This window comes from Melanotaenia boesemani, chromosome 8 (genome assembly GCF_017639745.1).
Source record: "Melanotaenia boesemani isolate fMelBoe1 chromosome 8, fMelBoe1.pri, whole genome shotgun sequence".
NCBI classification, from domain to species: Eukaryota; Metazoa; Chordata; class Actinopteri; order Atheriniformes; family Melanotaeniidae; genus Melanotaenia; species Melanotaenia boesemani.
Window position 1 is genome coordinate 34,968,758 of NC_055689.1, and position 12,304 is coordinate 34,981,061.

The 12,304-nt window shown below is 45.3% G+C and overlaps 2 protein-coding genes across 7 annotated transcripts in view; both read left to right on the forward strand.

Moving 5' to 3' along the window:
- The window catches only part of LOC121645098 (zinc finger protein 420-like), a 1,096,702-nt gene that overhangs the window by 842,414 nt on the left and 241,984 nt on the right, over positions 1 to 12,304 (forward strand). The window lies entirely within an intron of this gene.
- The window catches only part of rasal2 (RAS protein activator like 2), a 93,343-nt gene that overhangs the window by 55,899 nt on the left and 25,140 nt on the right, over positions 1 to 12,304 (forward strand). For all 6 annotated transcript variants that reach the window (XM_041993398.1, XM_041993396.1, XM_041993394.1 and 3 more), the window contains 4 exons: positions 1,982 to 2,088; positions 3,781 to 3,893; positions 8,404 to 8,557; positions 10,689 to 10,787. In XM_041993398.1, coding sequence (XP_041849332.1) covers positions 1,982 to 2,088; positions 3,781 to 3,893; positions 8,404 to 8,557; positions 10,689 to 10,787 — 473 coding nt within the window. The remainder of the gene's footprint in view (positions 1 to 1,981; positions 2,089 to 3,780; positions 3,894 to 8,403; positions 8,558 to 10,688; positions 10,788 to 12,304) is intronic.

Consider the following 12,304-nt stretch of genomic DNA (forward strand, 5'->3'; position numbering starts at 1 on the left):
AGGAGGAGGAGGAGGATGGTGATGAAGGTGGTAATGAGGAGAATGGTGATGAAAGTAGTAATGAAGACGATGAAGATGGTAATGATGAGGATGATGATGATGAAGATGGTCTTGTTGATAATGATGATGAAGGTGGTAATGAGGATGATAATGAGGATGGATGTGATGATGAAGATGTAATGAGGATGATGATGAAGATGGTAATGAAGATGATGATGATGATGTCTAGGAGGAGGAGGATGGTGATGAAGGTGGTAATGAGGAGAATGGTGATGAAGGTAGTAATGAAGGCGATGAAGATGGTAATGATGAGGATGATGATGATGAAGATGGTCTTGTTGATAATGATGATGAAGGTGGTGGTGAGGAGGATGATGGTGATGAGGAGGATGATGAAGTTTGTGATGAGGAGGTTTCTTCAGCAGTAATGATGGTGCTGCACTGGTCCAGGAGCTGAAAGGTGGAGCTTCAGGCGGAGAACCTCGGGCAGGACTCGAGTAGAGCCGCTGCTCCTCCACATCCAGAGGAGCCAGATGTGGCGGCTCGAGCGTCTGGTCAGGATGCCTCCTGGACGGGAAGCAGCTTTAACAGCCGTCCTTTACCTGCCTGGACATGTGACTCCTCAGTGGTCAGTTTATCAACTCCAGCTCCGATCGGCATCAATGGGAACACAATTCCTGGGAGAATGCTCTGCAGTCTGAACAGCTTACTTTTTCTGTACAGAAACACGTTTGCTGTCTGCGACGTCTCACGAGGAGGCTCTGAAACATCAACATCAGCTTTCAGACTAAAAGATCGGTTAGTTTTTACCGTCGTCCAGTCCTGCTGTGTGGAACCACTGGTCTGGTTATGGAAGAATGTTGTTCAGAAATGGTGGTCCAGCTTGAGGATACAGTAAAATGCCATCCCTCCATGTTGCCATAGTTACAGAATAACTTCCTGGGAGGCGGTTCGTGGACGTGATGTCAGCTGTGTTTTAAATGTGCTGCTTAAAGGTTGGACAAGAAGTTAAGGGTCTGAATTATCTTAAGATCTTCTTTAAAATGTTGCTTTAGTTTGAATTTTTTTCTAATTCAAATACGACAAGAAAAGTGGAAGAACTCAAAATTCTCCGTATTTTTCATTTACGTAAGGGAAGTGAAGTCAGTGTGGAAATACCACTGATGGCCACCAGGTGGCCTCAGACGCTCCTACAGTCTCCAGTTAAAATCCAGTAAATCATGATGATGTTAGCTGGATAAAATGTGGTCTGGTGGGTTTTTATGTTTTTCTAGAAAAGGTAAAAAGGTAAACGGTTTAGTCCTCAGAGACTTCTGTCCAGTCAGGTTTCAGGAAAAACTCGATCTTCGCCTTCTTGTCTTAATCTGTTTACTTTTGGTGAAGTTTTGTTAAGACTGTGAAGGCGTCCGGGCGTCCACCTCTTCTTATCGTCCTCAGATGTGAGAAAAGCTGATCTTGTCAGATCTGATCCAGCAGATCTTTGTTCTCAGATTAGACCACCAGCATCAGCTGAGGGTGAAATCGCGTCATCAAAGTGTCTCGGATGTCTCTGAGTGCTGGAGGAAACTGGTCTCGGCCTGTGAACCGATGGATGTTTAAAATTAGAAGCAGAATTTGAGGACGATGGCCCTCCTGCTGTTCTTCTTTGATTGTTGTGAATGAGACGTGATTCATGTGGAAAAGTTATTTTTGGTGTTCGTGTTGATGTTCGCAGCTTCAAACCTCAGAGCAGGACGGATCTGGATGGAGGAGGTTGAAACCAGCAGATTCTCCATGTTTTCATCTGCTGGAGATGCAGAAGCAGCTGACATCAAACCATCAGCCTGTCTGTCCTCCGTCCAGACGTCCTCCATCATGTCTGAATGTCGTCGCCCATCCTCCACCCTTCTGCTCCGGCTGATGATGGCGGAGACTTTGGTTACAGAGAGGAGGAAGAGGCTGCTGTGGTTGGTCTGAACAGGTTCTCTCTCTGTCTTTGCAGAAGTGTCTTCGGAGCGGTCTCCGAGGAGGAGGAGCATTTCTGGTCTGGGGAGTTCAGATAAGAGCGTCGCAGTCGACAATCCAAACTCGTCTCCTTTCAAAGTGCCGGTGAGTATCCGACGTGGCTCCCATAATAATAATAATAATAATAATAACAATAATGATAATAATAATAATAATAATAATAATATTAATAATAATAATAGTAATAATGTTATTGGATAGCAGTAAAAAAAAAAAAGAAACGCTCTAGCACTCTAATTTTAATCAAGTTCCAGATTTTTTGAACGGCTGTTTTCAGTCAAGGTTCAGGTTTAAAGCTGAACTGATTCATCTTCAGATAACCATGTTTTTATTTGGAGAAAATTCCTGAAATTAAACAGAATCTTCAGACTGGGAAACTCAGGGTTTCAAACCTCCTTTGTTATGAATTATTAACTAAATATTTTATTTTTTTATTTATTTATTTATTTATTTATATTTATTTATTTTTTATTGGTTGAAGGACTGCGAACGAAGGACATGGGATAGAGTTAGAGGTCGTGTCTTTAGCTGGAGACCTGCAGGTTTTAGTAACTGGGAATAAAAGCTCAGGTTTTCTATGTTTTCATCACAGGCATGAATCTGAATCGATCAGCTGATCACCTCCAGGTCACATGACTACTGATCAAACCCTTCAACTATCAGGTCGTCTGTCACTACAGAAGCTCAGAGCAGAGGAAGTGAGCGACCTCATTTCCTGAGATATTAATATCCTCAAACAGATCAACCCCCCAACAAGCTGCCTTCAGGCTCACTGGTTCCCATTAACGCACCAGAATCTGGATCCATCCTGCAGAGACTCCTCAGAGGGAGGAACACTTCCAATCACCTCAATCCAGATGATCACAGCTGATTATTGAACAGCTGGCGGAGCAGGAAGCTGCCTGTCAGCGAGCAGCTCCCAGCATGCTCTCTGTTTCAGCGTTCAGAGGGATCGCTCTGAAGTCTGACAGAAACTAAAAATACTCGTCCTCAGATTTCGACTTGCCAGCTGTCGGTGGAGCTCTGCTGGAGGAAGACGTTTCCACAAATAATTCACTTTTAACCTAAAAAACCCTGAACGAAGCAGGAGCCAAACACACCTCACCTTAAACACTAACACACACATCAAGATGGAAAACATGTTCAGCTGTTAGTCCAACAGAACAACCCAGGTCCCGAAAGTCGGGCCACTTTGTAAAATGTAAATAAAACAAGAAAGCCCTGACGCTCCGCCATGTTTTAAACACCTCCCATCAGAAGGGCTTCATGTCCTCGTGTTGCATTCACTTGTAGTTGGACATCCAGAACTTAATTAGGGGCATGCGTTGGAGGTGGCGATGACCGACCCGTCTGTGATCCAGCAGGGAAACCTGCAGCGGCGTGTTTTCATGCTCTGACCAGCGCTGAGTCTGGTCCAATCAGAACCAGGAAGCTGCTTTAAATCAGGTGGTTGGTGGAAGCTGGAGGAACATCCTCCGTCTTGAATTTGGTTTTTAAATCTCGTTTCGCTCCTGGATTTGTCCTCTGGACTTCTGAAATTCCGTGTTGATGTCCTCTGGGATTCCCAGACGCCGGCGTTCCTGCTCCTCAGAGGACGACCGGACCTCCTGACCTCTGCTGCTCGCTTTGATCCGACCAGGCGTTAGAGGTTTTCCTCCTCAGTGTCAGACTGCTGACATCACCCTTCCAAGGACACCAGGAGGAGAAATGCCGCCTCTTCACTCTGCCTCCTCTTCCTCCATCCTCACCCTCCTCTTGTCTGTTTTTGTCTTTCAGGGGTTTTTCAGTAAACGTCTCAAAGGCTCCATCAAGAGGACGAAGAGCCAGACCAAACTGGACCGGAACACCAGCTTCAGACTGCCCTCGCTGCGACCCGCCGACCCCGACAGGTAAAGGAATAAACCTTTATTTAACAGAACCGAGCGGCGGTCCTGGTCCAGCTTCAGTTCTGTGTTTCCAGCAAATGAAACATGTTAACCAGAAACGCTTCGCTTATGAGAGATCAGGGTTTCAGCTCAGGCTCTGTTGCCTTGGAAACCACGTTACAGTCAGACTTATGTGAATTTTTTTACCCAAAGTAAGTCAAAGAACCCCGTAGTGATGTTCAGGGTCGTCCATGTGAGCTCAGAGCTTCCGGTGGACCTCCTCCAGCCGGAGGCGAGCCTCCACTCGGAGACAAAGCTCCACCCGGCCTCCTGTTAGGTGTTCAGGGGCCACTCATGTCCAGTGTTCAGAGTGAGGAAGTCCACTAAGTGACGGTAGGAAACTCACAGGTTGCTGCAGGTCTGACTTTTCCCACCGGAAGTGAATCTGACCCCGACCTCCGCTCAGGTGTGACGAGCTTCACAGAGCGTGCTACTGGCGCCTGATTGGCTGCTCAGAGCTGATCCCAGGACAGATTCAGCTCTCTTCTTCCCTCACCGAGGTTCCCTGAATGCAGCGTGCTCTGGAGCTGGAGAAAGGTGGCGATGGAGGAAGGAGGAGAATCTACAGGACCTGAAACAAAACATCTGATCCCAAGCACAGAAAACAGAAGTTTCCACATGACTCCATGATTATTTTCCTCTTCTCCAGATTTATTCTTTTACTTCAGTCATTACAAACTCACAGAAACAGTTTTAATTATTAAAGGCAACTAGCCTCCTCTGACCCTTCTGTAGTAATATCACCTGCCTCAGATTTCTGATTCCTCCTCATTCTGCTGCTCAGTTTGAACTTCAGCAAGTCATCTTGACCACGTCTACATGTCTGTATGCTGCCATGTGATTGGCTGACTCGTGTCTCGCTGTGTTAATGGGACCAGTTCAGAGGAGTGTGTGGTTGTTGTTGTTTTGTGTGAATGTTGGTTTGTGTCCTGAAGCAGACCTCAGCTCATCATCTGCCGCTGCATCAGTGTGTGTGTGAGGATAATGATGCAGAGTGAGTGTGTGTGCAGCTTTACAGAAAGTCAGCCAGCTGGGCAGCAGGATAATGCTTCACATCCTCATCCTCATCCTCAGTCCGCTCTGACGCCTGATGGACGCATCGTCGTCTCTCCTCCGCAGAGCTCAGAAAGCTCAGCTCTCCACAGCCCTCAGATTCAGGTAGGACCAGCCTGAGGAGTGGGACGGGGCCGTCTGATTGGTTGTCTGAGGCTTTTCCTCTGATGGTGATAAAGAAACCGATGACTGATGTGTGTGTGTGTGTGTGTGTGTGTGTGTGTGTGTGTGTTTATTCAGGCTGTCCTACTCGTTCACATGCATGATGTCAGGACTTCTTCAGGTGTAGGAAAATGTCTCGTAGCTTCGTGTCATGTAGGACGTCTGTAGTCAGTGTGTCAGAGCTCAGCCTGCAAGTGCTTCTTCCTCCTCCTCTTCCTCCTCTAGCAGAGTGGATCAGGTTTCTGTCCTAATGCAGGAGACCAGCCCTTCCTGAAACCCAGCCTGGATGTTGGTTTTGTATTTTCCGACTTTTCTCCGCCCGGTCTGACACGTGTCGGAGCGTTTCCCAAACAATGGATTTTTCCCCTTTTTAGTTTTTTTGTTTTGTCTGTCTGTGCTGGAAGAAGTGGGTGTAGCAGATGGATGGATTTATTAATGTCATTCAAACTCTGAAATTCCAGCAGTACTAAAAGAATCCGTTTTTCACTGCTCAGCAGTGAAATTTAAACTTGTTCAAACAGAACAAACAGAAAATCTTTGTCTTCTTTGCTCTGGATGTTCTAACCTCCGTCGTGGTGACTCGTCTCGTCTGTTGTCTCATCCCGGACGTTTGTAGAGAAATGTTAGTAAACGACTTTAGTTTGTCTTCCACCACAACGTTGCTACAAAACATTTACGTCCACGTTCATCAGAAGTCGGTGGAACGTCACGGTGGCGATTTCAGGTGGAAGAAGCTTCACGTTTCTCTTCAGATTCAGCAGGTTAGACGTGTGTGTGTGTGTGTGTGTGTGTGTGAGGTGTATTTCTGCCTTTTGAAATCCTCCATTTCTCTCTCATGTCTGCATGCTCATAACCAGAAGCAGGAAGTGATGACGTGTGATGTCGGGAACTCTGTGATTGGACAAAGTTGCGTGAACATGCTGAAGTCAGCAGATGAACTGATGCTTCTGTAAAACCTTGAGGTGCATTCAGGGACCTGGATGTTTGGATTCCTCATCACCGGGCTGATGAGGTCTGTTGTGGTCTGATTACAGTGTAGCTGAACTGTAGCTGGTAACCTGTACCGGACGTTACTCCGGACTCAGTTGTACGTTGTTCTGACGCTGCTCTCACAGCTGGTTTGTTTACTGTTGCTGCTTCAATAAACACAAACAGCAGTCAGCCGGTTTTCTGTAGAAAAAAACTTACTGTGAGTTTGGATTCTTCACATCTAGTGGTCCAGAACCACTCCTGAATGTGGTCTGAGTGATCCGGTTTACATGGGTGCTCAGATATATCCACTTCGATTGGATCTGCCTGGTGTAAACAGGCTCAGACATCTGGATCTAAAACATCTGGATCTGGAGCTCCTCCTCCTACTACTACTGCAACTTTATTTATTACCCACTTTAAAAACAACAGGTAGCTCAACAACGTACAACAATGCGCACATAACATCTTATTTAGAATAAATAGCAAACATAGCAACAGACATCTTAAACATCTCAAACAGAAACATCTGGATTCGGAACATCTGGATATGAAACGCCTGAATATGAGACGGGAGAGAAAAGGATGGAGAGCCGGACCTCACTGCCACGTTGGTGATTTATAACATGACTGACTCGATTTAACTGGAACCGGGTCGGGAGGGGGTGGGGTCAGGACCCTTCAGGGCGGGGCTTCTCTGGCTTTGTGCACAGCTGTGAGCTGTAATGAGGATGGAGCCTCCCAGGAAGATTGTTTTCTCGTGAAGCTTGGATGATGAAGTCCTGAACGGTGTTCCTGAAGCAGCTGCGTCCTCTGCTGCATCGCCAGCTGCGGTTTCAGGTATTTCCACAGTGAAATGATTTTCTGAGTGAAATCTGAGGCCTTCGGATCTGGTTCATTTGCTGCTGACTCCCAGCGTCACTGCTCCACACTAATCCAGGTTTACATAACCGGTCTGACACACAAGAAGGATTACACACAAGCACACACACGATGTCATGTTTCCTGAAGCTGATGTTTTATCAGATTTTTGTTAACATCTGATCTGCTGTTGTGTTCTTCTCTCTGCTGCCATCATGAGGAATTCAGGCATCGTTCTTCTGTTGCTACTTGTTAAAAAAACGAATAAACTTTGATTATAAAGATGACAGAAATCAGCTTGAGCTCATCTTTGGTGTTTACAGTCAGCAGCTTGACCGGACTAACAGATGTGGAGGAGATAACTCCTGCATGATCAGCTGCTCTCGTTTCCAGATGTTTCTGTTTCTTTTAGTAGAAACTGACTGAAAAGAAGCTCATTGAAATGATGAGTCAACGCCACTCTGATCTAATCAAACTAAATATAACCAGCATTTCTGAGGCCAAATTTTACTCCAGATGTGGAAAAATCTAGATTTATAAAACCAGAACATTACAGCCTATAGGTAGAGTAGGTAGGTTAGGGATGTTTTGTCCAGCCGGGTAACTTTGGCTGTTATTCCGTACGGGATTATTTTTCTCTTGAAGAACTTTGGATTTCCGGTTTCAGTTTTTTTAAAGGTCCACAGGACACCTGGAAAAGTCCATCGCAGGACCAAACAAAATCTTATTTTCCACATTTTTTTAATCTTTTAGGGGCCAATCTGATAAAATGATGTCACATAAAATAAGTTATTTTCTATACATGTTTGGGGGGTCTTGGTGTTTTTTATTTTAAACATTAGTTTTATTTAATCCATAATGTTTTTATTGTTGTTTTTGGAGAGGGCTTTTCCATAAAAGCAGGAACTTCGTGTCATCAGCAGTTGGAGCTTCTCTGAGTTTTCCGTCTTGGTGGGAAACCACGCTGCACCTTCATCTGAATCCCTGCTGAAGGCTGTCCACCACCTCCTCATTAACCTTCCCTTCTGAGGCTGACCTGTAGTTCAACGCTCGCTCCTCACTGCGTCACCCCCCGCTGCCAAGCGCTCTCCCTCCTGGCAGAGGTTGTTACCATGGTGATGCTCCCTGGGGGCGTTTGGCTGTCCCAGGACTTTGCTTACCGGCTGCTGGACTGCACGGAGGTCTGGGTGAAGGCGACACCCCGTTCGTTGGGCTGATTGGAGGGCGGTGGGAGCAGGAGGAGGGATGCTCTGGGGAGCCCCGCTCACTAGGCTCTGTGGTTGTTTCTTGTAGGTTTTGCAGCTCTGTGGTGATGTTGATGTCATGGGATCAGTGGCGCCCCCTGGCTGCTCTGCTGAAGAACGATGAGTCCAGTTTGAACCCAGTCTTCCCGTCAGGTTGACTCATTGCTTTCCTTCCTGTGTTGCAGATCCCGCGGGCTTCCAAAGCTGAAGGAGTCGAGCTCCCACGAGTCCCTGCTGAGCCCGGGCAGCGCGGTGGAGGCTCTGGACCTGAGCATGGAGGAGGACGTGTTCATCAAGCCGTTGCACAGCAGCATCCTGGGACAGGAGTTCTGCTTCGAGGTACACACAGTCGGATCTCATCACACTGAGACGCAGCTTCTCCTGGTTTTACAAGAAAATTTATATTTTATTCCCATTTGAACATAAACAGCATATTAGATGCTGAAGTAGAGACATTTAATCATTTCATGAGCTATTAGCAGGTTTTAAATTTGATGGCAGCAAAAGCTCGAAAAAGTCAGCTGGTAAATATTTGGACTCATTAACAGAAAACTAAAAAACATTTTCTTAAATCCCCATTTTTTAAAAAAGTATTTAAAGTCAGTTGAAGTCAATTCATTGTGATCCAACTGAAACAAATCCACATTATTCCACTTTGTAATAACTGTGTTCATACAAACCAGTTCTTTAAAAAGAAAAAGGCAGGTGATGGAAAAAGGATTTCTCAAACTTTTTACTTTAATATCTCAGAAATCATTGTTTTTATTAGTTATTTGAAAAGAAATCTAAGATCATTTTATTTAGGTTTCCAAACGGGACGTTTACTCATGAGACCTCCAGCTATGATTAAAGTAAATGTGACATTTCTTCTCTTTGACAAAGAACACGTATTTCAGTCTCATAGTTCATCGTTTCACAAATTTCTGCATGTTGCAGAGTTTTGAGAAAACCCAACAAAAATGCATCTGAATGTTCAGGCAGGAAAAGTTCTGACGTTCAGTCGTGATTCCACACAAATGACTTAAACCTGCATAAATTCATCCCACTGAAAACCAACAGGACCCATGAAACTCAGAAATACTTTCACATAAAAGCTTCAGTCCGAGTTTAAACTGCTCGTTACTGATAAGCTTTTATTGTTGAAAAGGTTTTTTCTTATCTCCTGCAGTTTTGACACAATCACAGTTTGTTTTATAAAACTTCAGAAATTGTCTCAGAGATGTGACATTACGCTCTAAGTTTGAGATTTTTTCTCAGACTTCTTTCATGTCCACGTTTTCTCGTGTACATAAATTATACATCAAAATGTCGGCATTTTTCTCTTCTTTCGCCGAACGTGACAACATTATGACAGCCCTCACGGTTTTCTCGTAAGTCGCCTCAGAGCGCCTCAGAGTGCGCCCACCACTTCCATTAGAATTCCTCCAGATGTCTTCCTTGTCCAGAGGTGAAAGGTGTTTTTAACCCGCCATAAAAGCCACATAGAAGACCGTAGAATCATGAAAATGACGTCTTCGTGTTCATCAGACCCTTCTGCTGCTCGCTGTTAACGACTTTTCTTTAGATATGACTTATTGTTGTTGAGTATCTGCCCTCCATAACAGGGTCATTTCTTAGTTTCCTGGTTGTGTCTCAGACAGTGGCTGTGTCCGAATGTCCACCCTACTCCCTAACCCCTCCTTCACTACGTAGGGCTGCACTACGTAACACACTACATAGTGACTCATTGTCTTGGCGATTCGGACACAGAACTGCCTGTTTTTTCCTCACCGCAAACCACATGACTACAGGCCGTCACCACGGCAACCACAACGCACAAGACGTCATATTTTTATATTTATTCCTGATGTTTTATTTTATTCTTTGTTGCATGTCTATTCAATAAAAATGTTTTTTTGCCTCCTTGCACCATGTTGAGCTTCTGCCCGCAATGCATTGTGGTCCATATTGACCCGTCTAGTGACCATCGATGCTCACTACTTTTCAGGATGCATTGTGGGTAGTTTTAACTGCCCTACTTTTTTCTCTCTGGACATTCGGACGGCCCGACAAAATGGCGTGACCCCTATGTAGGGCACTATGTAGGGAGTAGGGGGCACATTCGGACATGTCAGTACGCAGCCCCTCCCACATTCTCATTAGGACCTGCTGCGTCTCCATAGCAACCAGTTACACAGTTCCTCCTTGTTTCTAACGGACAGATTCCAACATGGCTGCCCTGATAGCATGTGTCATGGCAGCCATGTGCACCAGGCAGTTGCTGGATTGACACAAAATTTGATTCCTGATATTTCCTGTCTGATTAGCAGTTTTCACAGCTGTTTGCTGATCTCTCACTGCCTGAATCGGAACATCTGCCATCAGCTTCCAGTTTCTGAAAGTCTCCCAGATCAAATAACAGCTGATGACCTGAGTCAGATAAATGCAGCGCTGTAAAAAGTTTTTTTCTTCATCACCATCAACCTGCCAGGTGACGTATTCAGGCGGCAGCAAGTGCTTCAGCTGCACGTCGGCCTCGGAGAGAGACAAGTGGATGGAGAACCTGCGGAGGACGATCCAGCCCAACAAGGTGAGTACGCCGCGGTTCTGGACGGAGTCAGTCGGATTGTTCTGGATGTGCAGCCGGGACTGAAGCCTGTTTGGTGGATCAGCTGTATGCTGATGTGGTTCGTTAAGCTGCTTTATGTTGTGGGGAAAATGTCGTCTTCATGAAATGGCAGCCGCAGATGTTGACAGCTCTGCTGTGTCAGGTGTGCTGCGACATTCACGCCTGGACCGGGTCAGCTGTCAGGCCATTTACAGGTTTGTATTTTATACTGTACACGTATAAAAGTCTCCATTGGTGATTAAGCTTCCAGACTCCAGTTTAGATCAGTCGGGCTGTTTGGATTAGAGCTCAACCGATTGATCAGCCAATTAATTGATCGACCGTGGGAATAAAATCAGCCAATTATAGCCTTTTTCAAAATAATCATCATTGGCCGGAGTTTTGCTGAATAAACACAGATATATTCTTAATTTCTCATAAAACAGTAAATGTTAAGTGTCGGAGTCGTGCAGAATGATGTTGTTTGTCCACTAGATGGAGTTCTGACTCCATTCAGGCCTCATTGCTGTCAGTAACTACAGCTACAGCCAGGCAGCTCTACAGGGGTGGACAGGTACGTTTATCATGACGTTGTGAAATTAAGAATGACTCAGCATGTTTAGTTTCAGTTTAACTCTGTTGTGTGTCATGATGGTGACCCGTGCTGTGTTGCGTCCATCATGCTTTTCATTTACGTTGCGTTGCTAAAGTTGTGCCAACCTAGCTTATGTTACTCCCTGTCTATGTTAGGAAGAACCTCGCATAGCGCTAGCTAACAGCTTAAAAGCCGGTAAGTAACAGAAATAAGTGTAGAAAATATCTGAGCGAACAGAGCGAGCGTTCATCCCTCCATCAGCTGGGTGTTGGTTTAAGGAGGAGCGATGTGAAGCGAAGAGGAGGGAAAGTTAAAATGATGAACATTACTCTCTGTTCAGCTACCGACATGATGTCGCTCCTAGTTTTACTCTGTCAGAAAATACTAGAACATGACTGTTGTGGAGGAACACGAGTTCCAGACTATCTGGGACCATCGTGTGTTTAAAATGCAGCTCTGATAAAGATGTTTTGACATCTGAGAAAAGCATCGCTGGTTTTTATTTTAGTTCATATGAGTCATGACTTCAGTCCGGATCGGATGGTCTGTTTGGGTCCTGATCGGATGGTCTGTTTGGGTCCGGATCGGACGGTCTGTTTGGGTCCGGATCGGACGGTCTGTTTGGGTCCGGATCGGATGGTCTGTTTGGGTCCGGATGAGTAGTTTACAGTTTGAAGAGAAAAACTAAGTTTCAGACTTGGGTCAACTTTTTAACATATTAATATTAAGAGCAGCGAAGATGATGTCTCTGTTGCCATGGAGATGTAGAGGTAAATTATTACCAGCTGTAATGCTTTGATGAAGTGGACTCGGGTCCAGGTCCATTCGCACCTTTCGATGGACTTTGTTTGAACAGACGGTGTAGGATATTTCCTGGAAGAACCAGTGCAGGAAGTGGTCTTTG